Raw genomic sequence first — 21,812 nt, 5'->3', positions numbered from 1 at the left:
AGCCAAAATATTAGTGGCAAGCCATGACTTACTGTTATACATATTGATTTATATAGGTAAACAACATACAGTTAAGGGTATAAATTTGGAACATGAAGCAAGCAAGTGTAACTGATGATGTTTGTTCAATTGACAAGTTTTTAAGCTGTATTTATCTAAGTAACTGTCTATGAGTAAATTACATTAATTTAACATTGTCGTGGATTTTAATAGAGTTAAAAAAAAACAAGGGACAAAATTGTCACAAAACCAGGTTTTCATTGTGAAAAAAAAATCTGATAAAGGGAGAAAACTCAAACTGAACTTTTGAAATGAACAAACAAAATTAACCCCCTTTGTAAGTTTGTTTAAAAAAAATAAATCTATTTTTAGTCGTGGCGACCTTGACATTGGAGATATTGACGTGATTCTTTCGTGCGACACACTGTACCATGATGGTGAACAAATGTGCCAAATGATTTTAAAATCTCACAATGAATGACATAGTTATGGCCAGGACAAGCTCATTTATGGCCATTTTTGACCTTTGAACTCAAAGTGTGACCTTGACCTTGGAGATATCGACGTAATTATTTCGCGCGACACAGCGTCCAATGATGGTGAACAAATGTGCCAAATGATTTTAAAATCTGACAATGAACGACATAGTTATGGCCCGGACAAGCTTGTTCCGCCAGCCCGCCAGCCAGCCCGCCCGCATTCGCCAATCTAATAACCAGTTTTTTCCTTCGGAAAACCTGGTTAAAAAGAAAGTAAAATAACCCCATGTTCAAATTCAAGTGTCTCAGGGGTCAAAATACTGAAGCACAGAGTTGTGTTTTGAATACAAGTTTAAAGGGACCGTTTAACAGATTTTTGCATGTTTTGAAGTTTGTTATTTATTGCTTAAAATTGATAAATGTAAAGATAAAAACTAAATACTTCCAGAATAAAACAAAAATAAAATTAAAGAAAGAAAAAAAAGTAATCTACACATGGGCTTAAACCACTGAGGCACTGACCCTTATAGTAAAAGTCTAGCAATTAAACCACTTGGCCATCAATGCTTAAACAGCAAGTGATGCTCGATTGGTCATTGTTGGCTCGGGTAATACTTACATGTACCCTGCGTACGGTAAATATACTCTAACTTTCCCAGCCGATATTAGACTGTACCCAAGTTTTATTCCTGCCCCAAATCCATTGACATAAAACACGCTACCGATTACCGTAATTATACGAAACAAACTTCTACTTAAAAAATAACTGCATAAATATGCTTTTTCAGTATGAGTTTGATAGTATAGTCTATTTAACAGAAAATTTACATAAAATATGTACATAATAATTTTTTTACAAATAGCCGACACCGACTGATTTAGCGTTAAAATACCTGGGTACGTTTTAGTATATTAACCGTACCATGTGTTCATGTAAGTATACCAAGTATATTTAAAGGGGCCTTTTCACGTTTTGGTAAATTACAAAAAGTTGTTTCAGATTTGCAAATTTTCGTTTTAGGTGTGTTATTTGTGAAGAAAAAGTAATACTGAACATTAACCATGCTCTTAAATATCCATTATATGCATTTTTTGACTATTTGAAAACCTGAAAATTATAAAGCGTTGCAACGCGAAATGATTGAATAATTTGGAAATTTCTGTTGCTGTTGTTATATTTTGGGAAACTACGAGGATTGCCTATATAAGTAAAAAATACATCCGCTTATAGCATCAGCACGGATGGTCGAGTGGTCTAGACTAAGTAAGTGGGAGACTTTTTACTCCAGGGGTCAGTGGTTTGATTCCAGTTGCAGGTTACTTTTTTTAAAATGTTTTTTTACTGGAGTTTTTTAAGGTCCAATGTTAAAATTTATATATAAAAAGCATTTAATAAAAAGCTTCAATATATGCCTAAATCTGTGAAAAGGCCCCATTAATCTACAATCTACAATGCGTGCTACCCACATAATTAAATTGATGCACAGCTCAGTCAGTATACTATAAGTATCAATTATACTATCAAAAACACATTGAACCAAACGTGCTTTAATTTCATGTAAACCATTAAGAATTTTAGATTTTACATACGCAAATATAATGACAAGTCATACTTACAGCTCATAAATATTCTTATTAGAAATATTCGCTTTCTGCCACGTTGAAAGACTTGTTTACAAAATTTACTGAGCCCGAATAAGGAATACGAGACAAGCCATTCCATTGGTTGAAACACAAAGAAGAAATATATTATTCACCAATACGATCTCACTTTACAAAACTTCTCATTCTTTGTTAGTTATCGTGTTACAGTTAGATTCAATAACTTTAAAGGGAACAAAACACACGTTGATTCAAAGAATTGATGACTTATTACCACATAAACACTAATTAGTATGTTAAAAAAATACAATTATCATAGAATAAACATAATTTAAAAAGTTTCATGCTATTGCAAAGGACGTAAAAGTATGCGTTGAATGATTCTGATAGACCATGGTTCAAGAACCTAACATTTATATATTGACATGTCAACAATTGAAGTGTGCGTGTTCTTGATCTTAACTGTCACATGTCTTTATCTGGATGTTTTAAAGGTTAACTTAAATTGTTAGTATAGAAATGGACTTCCTAGCTGTCGCACATAATCTAGGGATCGTACTTGTGTTCTTTTTTACAACACTTCCATTCAAAAATGTGTCAGGAGGACCTATATTCGTTTCCGAGATGTCAATTAATAACAACAACAAAGAGGTCAGGAAAGGTACCGTCGATCAAAACGTTCCAGATAACTACATGAAGATGAGAAAACGGTTGCTTGAATCCGAACGAATTGATATGGTTGGTGGGGAATTGGTTCTTACCGCTAAGGAAAAGGAACTAAATGCAAGACTTTTAACATTGAAAAAGGCAGAATTCGATCAAGCTCACTATAATAAGTCTACGTTTGCGCCGCAAAACAACTTCCTTATATCGAAAGCACTTTATGAACAAAGCGATATCTTCAAGATGATACAGAAAATGCCCAAAGGTAAATAATAAGCGTAATGTAATCACGGAGCGTATATATATTGACATAGAGTCCGTGATGTAATAGACCGTTGCTACCGATAATGAAATACCGGTTCCTTTTTGACAATCTGATTTTTTTATATTTAAATATGTCAGTGAAAAAGATTTACTGTACTTTTTTAATTCAATAGACTATAAGTTCACGATTTAAATCACATGTATTGGGCGCGTGGCCAAGTCATTTTGAAAAAAAAACTGATATAATATATCCTTAAATATAATTAAAACAAGTTCCGTTCAGGTAATAAATTAAGTATAATTGTAATAAACAGCATGTATAAAATTACCCTCACATATAGCTATGAAAAATGACTCAAAGCAAACACATTCAAGTATTCATAAAGTTTAAGCTTATGCACGTTTCACTGAAGTATACAGCACATATACAATTCCTATTCGACAGTAAGGCATTAGGTACTATAACAATTCTAGAAGAACAAATAGCCCTTACGCTTCATATAATTATTAAAATAACAACTGAATTATAAACTATACTAACACAATGTTTTTATATTTGATGTATTCCAGAGTTATCACTTATAGATCGCTCCTGTTTAAAAGTTGATTTAATAAAAGCTGTGTGTGTGTGTGTGTGTGTGTGTGTGTGTGTGTGTGTGTGTGTGTGTGTGTGTGTGTGTGTGTGTGTGTGTGTGTGTGTGTGTGTGTGTGTGTGTGTGTGTGTGTGTGTGTGTGACGGGGTGGGGGAGGGGTAGAATAAGGCAGTTTCATAAAGTCAACATTACTTTTTCTATAACCAAGCTTTATTCCTTCAGAAAAAATCGAAAAACTCATATGTTTGTGTAACACAAAAACGAAACTAAATCATCGAAATGTCAATCATCATAAAGTTACATCGTGTGCACATTATCCCCAAAGTTTTCGCGAGCTATTTTTCTCCACAGTTGAAGGTTACGGCCCCCTTACCCGACCCTTACAAACCCACAGGTCTTATGGAGACACATATACGTGCTTTTGATATACTCATTCTTAATGGAAATTGCAATGCAACTGGATCTATTATTTTAAGGCGGCGCTTTGCACGTGCATGACGTGTCCATAACAGACCTTTCTTGGTTGGTACAGAACGCCACCTACCGGACCAACTGCTACATGTGCACCGACGCCGCTGGAAAACTTAAGTTCTTGTTCTTCCAAACACCCCCTCCTAACACAGGTAAAATATATCATAGCTGATATTATTATTCCTAATGTTGTTATTAAATTGTTGATATAGATTTGCACGTGTTTGTATTAGCACACAGGTTTTATATTTACCTTTGCTGTTTTCTACCTTTTCTGAATGTGCATTTATAAATAAACTTTAGTATAATACATGCACAGTATACCCCACAGGGGTCAACTAAATGCCACTGTAACCACAAGGAGGTTGCGCGTTGTATAACGAGGAAGTTTCAGCACTACATACATAGCTATCAGTGTTTTAATGTTTCAAGTGCACGCAGTGATCCCCAATCCAAATGCTTAGCCTTTGCTATGTGACCTCTTCACGAGATACCAGAAATAATTCTACTACTTGACTGCAACCATCTAATTACAAGGCAATATCGAAAATTGTGTCACATACATGTATACGCTATATTTTTTCGTGTGGTATTATTAGACATCACACCTCATCCGCATTTTCGTAACACTTAATGACTGATTGACTAAATAAGAAATGGCTGAGTGAGTGACTTAGTGATTGAGTGACTCACTGTGAGTGGGTGAGTTAGTGAGGGAATGACTGAGTGTTTGTCTTTATGACGTTTTGTCGCTGAACACGAATATGAAATCCGTCTTAAAAACAAAGCTGCAATAAAAAAGTTATAAGGGTACAAAGGTTACACCCCCCCCCCCTTGATTTTTATTCCGCACTATGTAAATACATATGGGAAAATATGACTTTGCAGCTCCATTATTTTATAATGGATCAAGATGTCGCAAAAATTCCAACGGATTCGTGCTCATGACGGCATATGGATTTACACATATAATTGTTTCATTTGGGGAATAATGGTTTTATGTAAAAAAAATCACCCACATGCTGCTAAGTCATGTAATTTGCTCGTGTATTTTTATAATCACATGGTTGTTCGCTTTGAATGCACGTGTTCATGAAAGTATCCTTTGGTACGTCTACCTTAAAATAGCAAGAAGTATCGTTAAACACGATGGATGCTCCCTTTATGTTCATAATAAAGTAAACAGGTATTAATAATAATTAATGACAATAATAGTATACATAGAATAGTAAAGGTATACACTCACTCTTTCTTTAAAATGGGACTCCATGCCAAATAACACTAGTCACTAAAGTACATGACCTTAAGAAGATCCATTATTTGCCTCGGTGACCTTGACCCCAGTGACCACAAACCTCATCAAAAGGTAGAGGTCCATGCAAGGTACCTTCATGCCAAATATGTAAGAGACCGGTAAAATATTGAAGGCGCTATGAGAAACTGTAACAAAAGTGTGACGGAAGGTATGGCGGAAGGAAGTAAAGGCCCAGTCTCACTATGATGCCGGTGGGGATTAACCGGGGCTCCGGGAAAGTATTAAAATGTTTAATACCTCCGGGAAGGACCGGCAACGACCGGTGCGGCCCCGGGAACAACCATGAAGACCTCGGCAGAGCTACGGCAACGCACCGGTTGTCGCCGGTGGTGCCCCGGTGATTGCCGGCAGAGTCCCGGTATAGCTACGGTACATCGGTTAACCGGCGCTAGGCCGGGTCGCCAACGGCATTCACTGGGGCTCCGCCTGGGCATTACCGGCGACGATCGGGGTTAAACCGGGGCGTTGTCGTAGCTATGCCGGGGTCTGATGCCGGTATAGCCCCGGTGAGTGCCGGTGGAGTTACGGTATACCGGGGCTCTACCGGGACGCTGCCGGCTTTCACCGGAGCTCCCCCGGACATTACCGGCGACAACCGTGGCTCTGCCGGGGCTTTACCGGGATAAACCGTCGCTAGTCCGGGGTTGACCGGGACTATGCCATGTTGTTGACCGGCTTCAACCGGGGCACCACCGGGAAATAGTGTGACCGCGTTAAAAAAATTCTACGCCATCATCCTGATTCTCGCCGGTCGACCGGCGTTAGCAAACCGGGATGGACCGGGGCTCTACCGGCAATAGTGAGACTACTAAATGCTCCACCGAACATTTTCGGGGATCATAATTAGCTTTCGAGATTTACGGCAAACAACCATGCTTATCTATGTTTTCGTTAAAAATCGAGCGGTCTATGAAATGAATCATTAAAAATAAAAATCTTTAATTGATTTCACCGCTCGTCAACACGAGTCAAGTAACTCCATGCTACAACTTACAAACTTGAAGTTTCCCCAAAACCATACGGACAGTATTATAATATTAAGAAACAAGTTTTAAGATTTAGTTTAGTTTCGTATTCGAGTTGCAGTCAAGCGTGAGACGTATTGCGGTTTGTCGTTAAGCATTAGACATTAGGCACTTTGCGGTTTACAACATCGCGCATTACAATTTTGACATGAATGGACTGGCGGATATTCCCTTCCATAGTTCCAGCGTATCAGTTTCTTCATATTTTAGTCGTGTTTCCCTGTCAAACAGTCAAACATTATCCGTAAATGTTGCACCAAGTCGGACATAGACCGTCTAATACTTGGAGTTAACTGCATTAAAAAAGACAACAATGACGGAGTGATTTCTTGTTAAAATTTGTTCGGTCTCTTTTGTTGGGTCAAATAGGGATACAAAAAGAAATAAAATCTCAAATGATAAGATGACAAGATGATAAAATGGATATAACTTATGTTGTAATGCGCTTGAATTTAACTACTTATCGAATAGGTGTTTTTTGAAAATCATGCGATGTTGCTCGGTATAATTATAATATAAACTATGCGTTGCCACTTTCAAAAAATGCAATTCGCTTGATTTTCATTCGGCGACGTGATTTCGACGAAAGCATTTTTGTCAACATACACCGCAGAGCATTAATATTTTTGTGACGGCGTGACTTCGAATGACTAGGTTGAAAAGAATATTTACGAATATCTTACATTCGGGATGTATAAACTTATATGGAAATCTTCTTGTAGTCTGTATTTATGTTGCCCAATCGAATGTGCATTTATTTATTTATTGAATAATCGTTTCATTCTGGTGATCAGTTTAAACGATCAAAATTTAAATGAACGTAGTACTTTCTCTTGCTCATTTTAGTTGCCCACCATACCAGCCCCTGCCGCCCCTTAGAAACGTCACACACGCATGCTAAATATCTTGATATATTTTAAATACCGAATTCGTGGAACTCTATTCAGGCCTGGTATTGTTCCAATGTAACAGCTTTACACATATATATGGTATATTGCTATGATCAGTGTTTCGTATCTTCCCTATATATATATTGTTATCCTATACATGGCATGATGGCAGATTCTGATAACCTACTTAATAAATTTGACGTTTGCGTTCTTGATTATTAACGATTTTCAAAATCTGGCTAGTTTGTTTTGATTCTGGTGTTTCTCTTAATTTGACCGGTTTATTATTTTCTGTCTTCAGAATGCCCATGGAAGTCGGTAGCAAGCGCGAGAGCTGTCTCTGGCAACCCTACCACGTTCGATCAAATGTTGGTTGATAGTAATAATTTGTTTTGTCTGTACATTCATAACAATCCTCTAAATGAAATTTTGGTCTCATTTGCATATAGTACTTGCATAATGCGCCTGTGATGATACACAATCATTTCGATTAAAAGTCAACGACGACAGTGGTAACCATGCATTTAACACACACTCAACAAGATCGCCACATTTTCATTAATTGTATCAGGTATGCTAAGTTTTATTTGCAACATTTGCATGTAAATGTATAGATCCACGGAGTTTCGACTGGGTTATTATTAATTATATTATTTTAAAATCCAGAGCAAACAGAAAAGATTTTGCTCAGCTCTGTGTCTTCTGCATTACATAGTAGTAGCAAATTTATTAAACTTATAGCCCTATAAGTGATCTGGAATGTATCTTTTCTTGTCAATATTACTGCATAGTATTATGTCATTTATAGGGTCCACCTTACTGAACCATCAACAGTTTGAACGTCACTCTCAATTGGATTAAAATCCAATTCTTAAATGAGCAATGCGTTATGATGAGGCTTATTTAGGAATTTCGTGTTGTAACTTCACATGCATATACACCCTAATAATATACAGGTTACTTGACAATTTGGCATTCAATTCCACTGACGCCGATAAAGATATCAATGGCATCTGGGCACGATTCGAGGACATTCTGATACGCGCCGAGGGTCTCATCTTATACAAGCCCGTGTTCGTAGACTACTACAACGAGGCGCTGAGGGAATTCCAGGCGGACAATGTGCAGTACATTGAGGTTCGAGCTCTTCTCCCAAATGTAAGTGTTAAAAGTTTTCTACATTCAAACAAGTTGTTGCCGCCAATATCTCCAAAACGAATAGGATTTATAAAGAACGGTCAAACAGTTTCTACAACAGATTACTGGTAGTTTTTGACCACCGTATAAAGGACTTTCAATGTGATAGATCTTTTAGATCCCTTTGTAAACATGTATATGTACTAGTTAATTTTACGGATATGATAAAATGGAGCATACTATCCAAGAAGTAAACCTAGAATTAAAAATGGTCTCTATCAACAAAAAGGATCAGTTTATTGAAGCGAACAGCGTGTTAGGGTTTAGCCATGTATTTGAGTATGTTCTAAAAAGCATACTCGTAAGCTCAGTTTTAAGCTTATTGTAAGGCAAGTTAAAGCTCGGTCAGCTTATTCCAAACCACAGGAGACACCCTCATTAAGTACGTAAATGATTGTAAAATGAACTAATATATAAGACACAGTAATACTCGTATCTATGCAACTGTCATGACAAAAGCCCGATACCACTTGTTGAATATTTTCTGATAAAAGACATTGTGATAAGGAAACTGACTGATACAATAAATTTTATCGGCCCACAAACTATAATATCAGATCATAAATTTAACTACTTCCTCACGTGAGATAATCATGCTACTCTGCTATGATATTTACTGATTCCTAAATAACGTGCACTTATTTGTTTTAAAGGAGTGTCATTTAGAAAGTAACACAAACGATCTAAGTCAGAAATAAAAAGTGATGAATACAAAACACCATGATTTGACGAGAAAACATGTTACTATTATTAACTTTCAGCATACGTTGACAAGAACTTCAACGAATTATGACTTGTAAAACATATACGTACATACAATTTTAGGTTCAACACGCGCGATTTCTGACAGTTTACTGTAAACTGTAAACGAAATATAACGTGTATGTTAATTTACATAATTAAAATGTCTTACCTTTTTGTCGAAAATTATCAGTAATATATTCAAAAATAATTCAATCATTTTTGAACTGGTATTGTCTTTGTATTGGCAACATTGTAACAAACTATATGGCATTACACAATTGAATTTACGATGAGCTTGCAGGCTTTAATGTCCTACACTTTTCTTTTTATACCTATTAATACGTATTAGGTGTTTAATACCTCATGCAAATGATACATTTCGCTATTGTTTCACAATGAAAATCTTCCGTTTAATGATTAAATTAATTTAGCTTAAGCCTGTGCTTGTCGCCTACATTTCGATACAAACCAACATCTACCTTTGACTTGAGGTTGCATTAGCGATGTTGAAGTCCAAATTGTTTGCTTTCCCCACCTAGCTTATAATACAAACTTTCTTGAAACTTAACCGTAGTATTTCAGTATTTAAATACATGATTGCATAATGAAAAAAATAAACGTCGGACTCTCTTGTTCAGAAATCTACTGTCTACTATTATTTAGAATGCGTCAGATTAAATATGTTGTGTTTTTTGTTTACTTTGCACTTATTTGAACACATTGATATACATTACAGTCTTTTGTCTGTGTTGATCGACGGTGTTTTTAATATGCTTTATTTTACAAGTAACATGTTCTCGCGTTTTGTTTTGTTTTTTGTTTATTGATTGCATATGTTTTGACACGATATAATGTTCCAGTTTATCTCTAACTGATTTGTGTGAGAAATGTTCAATATACATCGATACATGAAGATGTTATCTGGCTGTCTCATTTGCATTTTGTCCTTTCATGTAAACCTCTGAATTTTGTTAGATTTTACTTACTAGTATGAACAAATATGAAAACAATGTGCATTGTGTGTGTGCGTGTGTTAAAAAAAAGAGATTGTGTAAATATGAAGTTGCATAATACATAGATTACCTAACAAATGTCTTATGATAACATATTGATAGTTTACTCGGATGAATATCTGCATTAAAATCCCCCATGCCGACCTCATCCACATCCGATATCAATCTGTAATCTTAAAAACAGCGACCGTGTATTGGCAATATATAAGCTATAACTTAAGTTCAATTAGGCAACTTGTATTTAATATACGCAGAATGCAGAACAACGCCATTATCGCCCCTCGGTCGACTGCTTTGTTCTATTAAGCTATCTTACGTTGGATTTTTTACCCGAGTGATCTGCTTAATTTAATGGTCAAATACACTGCTCTATCAACTTCAAATGAATTTGATGGCCACCACAGCTAAAGTGCATACTAACGTTTCCATTATTGGTAGTGCATGATAGCCGATGTGATCTTGATCCGATTTGAAACTATTGGTTTATATTAACTGATCAAACTTTTAAAACGCAGCAAAGTTTTAACACACTGTGCTTAACGATTTAAGCATTATATCAATGGCTAAAACTAACTTAAGGAAAAGATAATACGCATGTTTTCTTTGAAACTCATATTGCATGCTTGCAAGTGCATCTATAGTCACGCTCTGTATGGCATACGTACTGGTAAACATTCATCAACACACACCAACTAAACGCCGATTGGCTGGTGTTATCCAAAGTTAATTTAGTTAGCTAGTTAGTAAGGATTCTTCTTTTCGAAATTTGCACGTCCATCAAACTTTAAATTAAAAGCACATGAAAAGGTTTCCTTGTTTGGGAAGTTTTACACTTGTACAAATTTCATAATTATAGTACTCGTGCTTTGTTAAGTTAAAGCGTCTAGTACTACCCATTATGTTTAAGCATATATGTCAAAGAAAGAACAGTTTAAAACCGTTTGCTCCCTCGTTTAAAGGTGTACAACGACGACGGAACTACGCTTTCCCCGAGGGAGGTGTTGCAGCTGTACAAGGACACCACGGACACCTTCAAACAACATAATCCAAACTTTATAGGTGCGAAGATCATTAAGACCAACGTCCGGTAGGTCGCTTTAGGGAGTCGCGGGTATTGTTGCCTTGTTAGATACTTCTGTGGTGAGCAGAATAATTTTACACGGACATTCTTTTAGACTGAATGCTCATATTAAGGTTAACCCCTGACTGCCAAAAGCAGTTTAAACACAGTCCTCAAATGTATTTTTCAATGGGTATTGTTAGTATTGTCTGTGCTTTGAGCTTCATCAAGATCACATAATTATTTATTTAGAAAAATAAACCATGTTCGCACTGAAATGAAAACGTCTATACATACTTCTCGGACATCGTTCAAGAGGTATTTCTATAAATTTGAATGAATTGAAAAAGTAAGTATTATAATAATTTTAGCCTGTATGCTTATTATTTGTATATCAACAAAATTTCATACAAATTGTTTAAGGTTTTTCAATGAATCGGTGATCCTGGACGACATTAAAATGTCCCTGCAGCTAATGGCGGATTTCCCGGACTATTTCGGCGGATATGACCTCGTAGGCCAGGAGGACCCGGGACTTCCCCTGATTGATTATCTAGATGCTCTTAGATACCCGTCGACGCTGAATCCACCTGTCAATCTTCCGTATTTCTTCCATGCCGGGGAAACAAGTAATAATATTTTAAATGTCGGTTTAACGTTAGTTAAGTTAACCGTTCATTCTGGACGTTGATTTTGTGGACACCAATATGCGGTTGGACGGGCGTCACATTAATTGTGTCCGCAGTTAAGTATTTCAATTTTCATCGAATCTTCACCAAACTGTCTGCAAATTTCTGTTGACACAGAGTTGGAATCGTGTTTTGACTTCAGTCAATATGCAAACTGTACTTAAGAGTAATCTCCCTTAATAAATACAAACAACGGCGAAAATTGCCGTTTGATTTTAATTCTTACTGGTTAAATAAAATTGTCACCATACTTTCTAGAAATATTTGTTTGCATAAAATGGAGCCGTAGTTCACTAACTAGCCGCATTTCGTTCGGCATCTGATGGCCAATACACCTTTGTCACGAAAACGACGACCTCAACCACCACTATCACCACCGCCACAACATTTTTCTGAACCAGAACTACCACCACCACCATGTTAGTATCATCAGCGTCAACACCTTAGCCGTAGTAATAGTAATCACCATAGTTGTCATCATCGTCTTCGTTTCAATAATCATCACCAATATCCCCTCATTGCTTCATCATTGTCAAGCCATCATCGTTGAACGATCATTAATCTGCAAAATTATCGCAATCATCTTTATTCCTGTACCTTACTTTCAAAGTATTTGTCCTCCTTATAGTATCGTGTCTTTAACAAAGAACCTTCAAGAAGTGCTGGATAGTTTATGTGTTTTTTTCAATTTTAAGAAGTTGTAATTTATTTGATGGTTATCCATGACCATTAGGACGATCATTCTCATGATTTCCGTAGTTCGCTGGAAAGTAGATCATGGCTATTCCACGGTGCAGTTATGATTTTTAATTACGTAACACACACTTTTGTTAGTTCGTTTATGGATTATTATGCCCCCCTTCGAAGAAGAGGGGGTATATTGCTTTGCTCATGTCGGTCTGTCGGTCGGTCGGTCCGTCCACCAGGTGGTTGTCAGACGATAACTCAAGAACGCTTGGGCCTAGGATCATGAAACTTCATAGGTACATTGATCATGACTTGCAGATGACCCCTATTGATTTTGAGGTCACTAGGTCAAAGGTCAAGGTAACGGTGATCCGAAATAGTAAAATGGTTTCCGGATGATATCTCAAAAACGCATACGCCTAGGATCATGAAACTTCATGGGTAGATTGATCATGACTCGCAGATGACCCCTATGATTTTGAGGTCACTAGGTCAAAGGTCAAGGTCACGGTGACCCGAAATAGTAAAATGGTTTCCGGATGATAACTCAAGAACGCATACGCCTAGGATCATGAAACTTCATGGGTAGATTGATCATGACTCGCAGATGACCCCTATGATTTTGAGGTCACTAGGTCAAAGGTCAAGGTCACGGTGACCCGAAATAGTAAAATGGTTTCCGGATGATAACTCAAGAACGCATACGCCTAGGATCATGAAACTTCATGGGTAGATTGATCATGACTCGCAGATGACCCCAATTGATTTTGAGGTCACTAGGTCAAAGGTCAAGGTCACGGTGACCCGAAATAGTAAAATGATTTTCGGATGATAATTCAAGAACGCATATGCCTAGGATCATGAAACTTTATAGGTAGATTGATCATGACTCGCAGATGACCCCTATTGATTTTCAGGTCACTAGGTCAAAGGTCAAGGTCACGGTGACCCGAAATAGTAAAATGATTTTCGGATGATAACTCAAGAACGCATATGCCTAGGATCATGAAACTTCATAGGTAGATTGATCATGACTCACAGATGACCCCTATTGATTTTGAGGTCACAAGGTCAAAGGTCAAGGTCATGGTGACCCGAAATAGTAAAATGATTTTCGGATGATAACTCAAGAATGCTTTTGCCTAGGATCATGACACTTCATAGGTACATTAATCGTGACTTGCAGATGACCCCTATTGATTTTCAGGTCACTAGGTCACAGGTCAAGGTAACAGTGACAAAAGTCGTATTCACACAATGGCTGCCAGTACAACGGACAGCCCATATGGGGGCATGCATGTTTTACAAACAGCCCTTGTTTATAGATTTATCAAATGTTTTATATGCTGATATTTTCATAAAATTTTAACATATTTTAAGAACAACATGAGCAAGAGTTTCGTTTTTCCATTAGGTTACTTTTTAAGAACAAGCACATGCACATAGTTACAATTCTTAGCAACCAATCAGAAAAGCAGATACTATGAGACAATTGTACATGTACATGTAAATTAAACATATTCAACTGGGAGCTAGGTCTAGTTAGTATTGTACATTGCCGATTGCAGTTTTCGTTATTATGTCCAAGATTACACATTTAACTTAAGATTGGCATATAACACATTCGTGTATTTGTATTTTTTTAAATTCTAAAATGCGTATGCATTAATTAAGAGGGCCGATACTACGGATAGACATGCTATTTTTGATAATTTAAGATATTTTAATACGACTACCTACAGTTATACCTTATACGAAAACAAAGTTTGGGCACATTTTAATTTAGGTTTACTTAAAGGAAATACATTTTACTTATTTCAGCGAGAACGAAATCAGATACAGTATGTGTATCAAACTTTACATAGTATATGAACACTTCGCGTGGTATTGTATATTGATTTATCGGATCAAGGTACTAAAATTGAATGTCACGATGATTTCTACAATAACCTACTTTGGAGTTATAACAACACCAAAAAAATCTAACACGCTAAGTATCAATGCCTATTTTGGATTTAAACGAAAGAGCGTTCTAAGGATAGTGCGCATTGGCGTTTAACAGTATAGTGGGTTACTCACCTTTAAAGTGAACAACGAAGTTGTTTTTATATCAAAATACGGCGCAGCAATGTACATTTTATCATACCACCGCATTAATATCTGCCTGATATATTTTGTTATATCATGGTCAACAGGAAGTTCTTATATCAGTCAATGTTTGGAGTTACGTGGGATTTGAAATAAAGTCAACAATTTTCTTTCAACATGAATCAGGTTTAACAAAACAAACAATTTGATACCAAGAACGTACATATTTTATTCTAGTTTAAAGTCATAAATCACAAAAACGTTATTTTTTTTAAATCACCACAGCCCGCACTACAGAAGTTAAATGACGTCATCAATGGGGCAACACATCGTAAATATCGATATTGCCATTTCGCTCGCAAGTGTTGCACAGAAAGTCGCGACAAATGATAACTGTGTGCTAATCATCAACTATTTAAACAAACGATTTAACACCCTTATGTCAATAATGTCACCATCATCAAAATGTAAATTTCAATACACATCTCCAAAATGGCGTCTCCAAACTATTCGGTGAAGTGTATTCTTCTATTAAATTTGTCGCAGCAGTCCATTCCTGATCTCCATTTAAAGCGGGTGTACTATTCCTATTCGTAGTGCAAACAACTTTTTTCTCAATACGATGTTTAAAATAAGCGATTATTCGTGTCGTCTTTTCGAACGCCTTTGCTACATGTGTGTGTCAACGTGTAAAAGCCGGATCAGCAAAATCAGCGGGGATCCGTACATTTTAAATATTTTTTTTATTGTTTTGCAGATTTTTAGGAAAATGTGGTATGATAAACAGAAAAACCGGTTCCTGTCCCATCGTTTTGTAATGTATCAGGTTCGGCACGAATAAAATAACGGCTCGGCAAGCCTCGCCGTTATATTATTCTAAGCCTCGCCTAATATATTACAAAACGAAGGGACAGTAACCTGTTATTCTCTATATATACAGACCAAATGTACACACATACACACAATAATCTTTGAAGTATCATTTGTTGTTTGATTGTGGCATCAAAATTGTTTGCATGTAGAGAATGTATGAAACTGATATAAATATTTATTCCGAACACATCTAAGCTTCTAAGAAGAAGCCAAATTATGCTACTCGCCGCTTGCCAAACTTGCAGCTATGCTGATTGCTGCATTGTATGTTTACTTTTTTTCTCAAAAGAAAACATACACGGACATTATATGAACCGTACTCTGTGAAAAGGGAGTTAAATACATGTCCGTAAAGTGTCGTCCCAGATTAGCCTGTGCAGTCCGTAATCAGGGACAACACTTTCCACAAAAGTTTGATTTTTGCTAAGAAGAGACTTTCTTGACACGAAACATGTCATAACAGCGGAAATTGTTGTCCCTTATAAGCCTGTGCGGACTGCACAGGCTTATCTAGGACGGCACTTTACGCACATGCATTAAACCCCCTTTGTCACAGAGCACGGCCCATATGTTATTTAAATCCTCAGCATGGCAATGACCTGAAGAACGTACCGGTGTTCATAGTTTTTGTGCGGTCTCTTATAATCATACGTGTACATATAGTCATATAAAGCCATTCCCAATCTCACAAGGGACCAGGGGCAGCAGTGGACGAGTATTACGATGGTGTGTACCGGCTTGTAAGAGCCCACATATCCTTATAAATCATTTTCAGGTTGGCAAGGGACCCGGGTTGATGACAACCTCCTGGACGCCGTGCTGCTAAACACCACAAGGATCGGGCACGGCTACGCCCTTACCAAGCACCCGGAAGTGATGAAGATCGTCAAGGACAATCACATCGCCGTGGAAATCAACCCTATCTCGAATCAGGTGGAGGGCTTAACCCATTTATGCCTAGCGTCTAGAAAAAAGGCCTTGGCAAACAGCGAAGACCCAAATGAGACGCCGCATGATGCGGCGTCTCATCAGGGTCTGCGCTGTTTGCTTAAAGGAATTTCTGTAAGAAATATTCTAAATATATAAATAAATATAAAAGACATCCCTAATTTTGGAAATAAATTGATCACAATTACAAGGATGGGAGAGTGCACTAGGCATAAATGTGTTAAGATGTAGTGCAATGTAACAGCAAAAAACATTTATTATCATTTCACTTATTACCAGACGATTTACGCGTAAGTAAGTCATAATGCATTCTTCTTAGGTCAAGCAAATCAGTTAGCGTTTGTCTTGGACATACTAATGTTGATGCCATATTATGCCAGTTAATTGTTTAGCAATATATTAAGTAATACTGCAGTTCATGTTTTCAATCATATTACTTTGCATTTAAGGTGCTAAAACTCGTCGATAACCTGCAAAACCACCCTGGCGCCTCGCTCATCGCGGCCGGATATCCGGTGGTTATAAGCTCAGATGACCCGGCGGTCTGGGGAGCCACCGGCCTCTCTTACGACTTTTACGCAGCCTTCATGGCGATGTCCGGCGAGACGGATGGTCTCTCCCTACTAAAACAGTTGGCGATGAATTCCTTTTTGTAAGCATCTTGATTTTGTGTTTATTTGATTTACACTGTTTTTGTCAAAATTATTGTATACTGACAACTGTACACAAAAGAGTTTGACAGGTGTTGACATTGTTGTTAATACATAAAACACCAACAATCAATGGTTGATTGGTAATGCACATATGGCTGATGAAATATATTATGTGTTAACTACTTCATTATGTGTTAGCATCATTGTATATTATGTAGCAGTATTTGGAAGAAAATGATAGGTTGATGTTGGTTATTTGCACAAGTCTTTAAATACAATTTCTACTGAAACAGTTACTTCCCTTTTATAAACCCAAATTACGTATTGTCCACTTTCTGTGGCTTCGATATGTATACACGTTCTTTAAGCTCCGTCTGAATTTTGTAATGAACGACGTTTTGCATGCACAACACACGTGTCCGTTTTTTAAGGGTAACATAATTCACCCTTTTTTAATTCAATTTGCTCTTCAAATGTCGTGCTGTTGAGAAATGATTGCAATGTATAATGCTTTAGCTTTGCATCATAATGTTTTTTTTTACTGTCCTCTAAGCCCGTAAGTTGGTTATGGCGCGTCGCACCTTGGAGACCAAGGTTCATCCCCTCTCCACCGCCTAGTGAATTCTCCAAGTATAATGCAGCCTCAGGCGCGAAGGCCCTTAAAAACTTTGATGACGAAGAAACCTTATAAAACTACGTTATGCTCACACGTTCGTTCATTTGTTAACAGCCGTTGGTTCATTGTTGCAGGTACAGTGCTATGAACGCTACGGAAAAGGTGGCGGCACTGTCTACGTGGACGATCATGTGGGACAACTTCGTACTGAACGCTTTTAAAGAGCAAATGTAGATTTGTGACTTGAACCAAGTTCCGTTCCTGTGTGTTAATATGAAAATACACCGAAGTTTTGATGTAACTGAGTTCCGTTCTTGTGATAGTGTTGAAACGCACTTCCGCATCCGCAGTTGGCATGGTAAAATTTGTGAATGCAAAATCATAAGAAATATTCAGAGTTTCGGAAACATAGTTGTTTTACTATTAAGTTATTGTTAAATGATAACGCTTTTTCGGAAAAAAATATAGATATCTGATAACAGTGTTTTATTAAGTATTCCCAGTGCAATATTTATTGTTGTTTTTTACATATTTTTATATTAGATTGTGCACTTATTAAAAGCCCTTTTAAAATCCATTTGGATTATGAATGTTAGATTGCAAACTTAAAACAGTATGTTACATGTTGTATATCGGCCGTGCTCTGTGAAAGGGGGTTCAATGTGCAGTCTGCACAGGCTAATCAGGGACGACGCTTTCCGACTTAACTGGATTTTTTGCTAAGAAGAGACTTTCTTTACACAAAAAATATCATAAAAAGCGGAAAGTGTCATCCGCACATGCATTAAACCCCCTTTTTCACAGAGCACGATCCATATGTTTATTGTAGAGTAATAGTTCTATCATTCACACAAAAAAAAATTCTAATAAAGTTATACTTTATTCAAATTAATTGAAATACTTATCAAATGCAACCAAGCAAAAAATGAACAAAGTAACATATTGTTCGTATGAAAAATGACTTACAATTGTGAACATTGCACACGACTATACGAAATAAATTATGTAATTTTGATTAAATTGTTATACACAATATTTTAAATACGACCTTTATGTTATAGGCTTCTACAAAATGAACTCCTTTATTTTGCAAAGGATAACAGATCTTTAAACGGCAATAGTTCAATGTTGCAATATATTTAAAATATATGTGTTTTTTCACCTGCATTTCAACAAAGATATGTATAATTGTCTTAATTAAACTACTTTAGTTGTGTGTTTTAGATTTTCTCAGTGCTGTTTTAAGATCTTAAGTTGTAAACAAACTTATATTAGAATTAACATTTTATGTTCGTGACATTAATACGCATATCATAATGTCGTCCTGCAGACATGTTCATATTTGCGTAATTCAATATGATGGTATGTTTATGTGTCGGAATAGATCCCTTGTTTGAATCGTTGGTGACTTGTTTCGATTTTGTGTTGTTGTATGAATATAGTATTTATATTTGAAAGGACTAAACAGTATCAATACAGGACCTGTACTCAATTATTACTTCATGTCATTTGTTGTGGATATTGTTCATGGTATATTTTAGTTGTATGAATTTAGTACTTTTATTTGAAAAGACCAAACAGTATCAATCGAGGACCTGTACTCAATTATTACTATTATTATAACGTATCATTTGTTATGGATATTGTTCATGGTATCAATCATGCAAAGATATATAGCATTTTAGTTGAATGTTTGATGAAAATGAAATTTATCAAACGCGGCTTCGAAATAGATTGATGCTTTACCTGTGCGATTAACTTCATCTGCATTCAACATTTAACTTATGATGTATGTATCATATGATTAATATGTTTTTTCATAACCATGTAAACAGTATGATTTGTATCAAATTATGAATCAAAACTCCAGCGTTCCCAAGATTTAGCACTAAGTTTATTATAACTGCAAATGATCGTTTGATAAGACATCACATTAAATAAGAGGCATGCTTTTTGAACGAGCTTTTGAAATGAACTTAAGGTATCCCAAACTACTTTAAGTGTCAAGCTACAATGCATAAGATGGTTATTGTTTGATGGATGGATTCATTGTAGCATAAGGTTAATAAGGTTATTGCAATTTATTTTAATTATAAGAGTTAGTTTTATGTAATAATGATCGTAATGGTAAATTATTTGTCGATAGACTATGCGAGCAAGACCAATGTTCTTATCTTCGTTTGATAATCATTTACTTTTATCTTATCTTGAAATATTTATCTTACGATGTTAAGAGCTCTTTGGGGTCCAATTTGTATAATTTATTATTTATCACATTGTTTATCATTTATTTAATTATTACATTTTATTCGTTGCATTTTACTATCTGTTTATGAATAGTTAATTTAAGATTTTTCTATTTTAGATTTGTTATTGAGATATTCTATTTTATATGACATTGTCTGAATGTTAAGTGAACTGTGAATGATAATAATGATAATCACGCCATTGCTTTTATCCACATTTTTTAAAGAATAATTATTATTTATAATTGTTAGCTTGCAACATATTATTTTTAATTGAATGTGTAGGTATTAAAAGCCTAAACTGTCGCTGTTTAGAGACAACGTTAATTTAGATGCAGACGCAAAATAAAAAATCAATCAACCATCTTTCAAAATATATCTATAATGCAAACTGTGAACGGAATACCAATAATTCTGAAAAACTTATTTACGTATAGTGTCTCAGTATTTCAATAAAAACAGTTATTTCCAATTAAAGTTGAACAACTTATAGTACCTATCAGTTTAATCTAGTTCAGCGCTTTCACCATTTCATATTGTCTCATTATTTATGTATTGCAATTGTGATGTGTTGTATATGGCTCAACATTTCATATTGTCTCATTATTAATGTTTTGCAATTGTGATGTGTTGTATATGGCTCACCATTTCATATTGTCTCATTATTTATGTATTGCAATTGTGATGTGTTGTATATGGCTTAAAAGCAAGTGTATGCTTACAAGCGAATACATGTTGTTGTTATTGTTGTTAAGGAATGGTACATTTTATTTATGAATTGACATTCGAAAGGCATTGTTTTTATTCAGTGGATCAGGGTTTTATTACTTTTATTCTTAGTTGTTGTAAAGTAGAATGACTGTATGATAAATAAGTACGGCGGCATTAAAGAGCGGCAATGATACATTGCACCGTTAGAAAAAATGCGCTTTGTTAAATTGCATACTGTAGCAGTTTAATTTAATCGAAACTTCGTAATAAAATAAAAATAAACTACGATTCTTACAAAATTGTCCTTTTATTATATACTGGTGAACGCATCCTTATGTGACGTCATCCATTGTAGACGAACATGGAGCTGCATCATTTACAATACCATAAGGGACTCAGTATTGAGTCACTAGCTTTTTTGAACTGTATTTGAAATAACATTTAAATCATGTATGCAATGATTGTTTTGTGACTAGTCTTACAATAAAAACGAATACAACAGTTACTGTTGTTTTCTTCAAATATATCAAGTTTACCATTTATCATCGAGACTATCGATATTGTGTTTAAAAACATTTAAATGGTACGCCACAAATGTGAAGAATGATGTTGAGTTTGCGCGTTCAAATTTGTTCGTGGCTTGTGGTGGGTTTGCCAAAAATAGAGTAAAGGATTTTATGTTATTACAATTAACGTATATTCTTGGATTAATAATACAAACAAGGAACACTCGTGTTTGTTATATACTTGCATTTGGAAACAAACTATACTTTCTTATTGTGCACATGGGCAAATCGTTGGGCCAACTGTTTGCTATAATTTTATAAGGACACGCTGACATCCTTTGTCATTGTGTTGTCAGGTTAAATAATGTCGACTCAGCTTTAGCCCATCCCGCATCAAATGCTACTTAAATATACATTGCATGGGATTGTGGTTTTTCCTCGTCAAGATCATCTCAGAAAACCCGCCTTTGTAAGTACCG

At 35.9% G+C, this 21,812-nt stretch overlaps 1 protein-coding gene and 1 long non-coding RNA gene across 2 annotated transcripts; both read left to right on the top strand.

Annotated features, from left to right (window-relative positions):
- The first annotated feature begins 2,527 nt into the window (after positions 1–2,527).
- LOC127851670 (adenosine deaminase AGSA-like) lies at positions 2,528–21,332 on the top strand. Its single transcript, XM_052385494.1, has 9 exons — positions 2,528–3,009; positions 4,078–4,224; positions 7,604–7,670; positions 8,259–8,460; positions 11,216–11,343; positions 11,740–11,945; positions 16,429–16,586; positions 17,051–17,253; positions 18,005–21,332. Exons 1-9 carry the CDS (start codon positions 2,601–2,603, stop codon positions 18,102–18,104), a joined length of 1,620 nt encoding a protein of 539 aa, XP_052241454.1. The 5' UTR covers positions 2,528–2,600; the 3' UTR covers positions 18,105–21,332.
- Positions 11,960–15,273, top strand: LOC127851680 (uncharacterized). The gene is made up of 2 exons (XR_008035885.1): positions 11,960–13,052; positions 13,341–15,273. It is a non-coding gene; the product is annotated as an uncharacterized LOC127851680 (long non-coding RNA).
- Positions 21,333–21,812: the final 480 nt, after the last annotated feature.

This window comes from Dreissena polymorpha, chromosome 1 (genome assembly GCF_020536995.1).
Source record: "Dreissena polymorpha isolate Duluth1 chromosome 1, UMN_Dpol_1.0, whole genome shotgun sequence".
Lineage (NCBI taxonomy): Eukaryota > Metazoa > Mollusca > Bivalvia > Myida > Dreissenidae > Dreissena > Dreissena polymorpha.
Note: the sequence above shows the minus strand (reverse complement) of the source record. Positions and strands in the feature narration are given on the sequence as shown.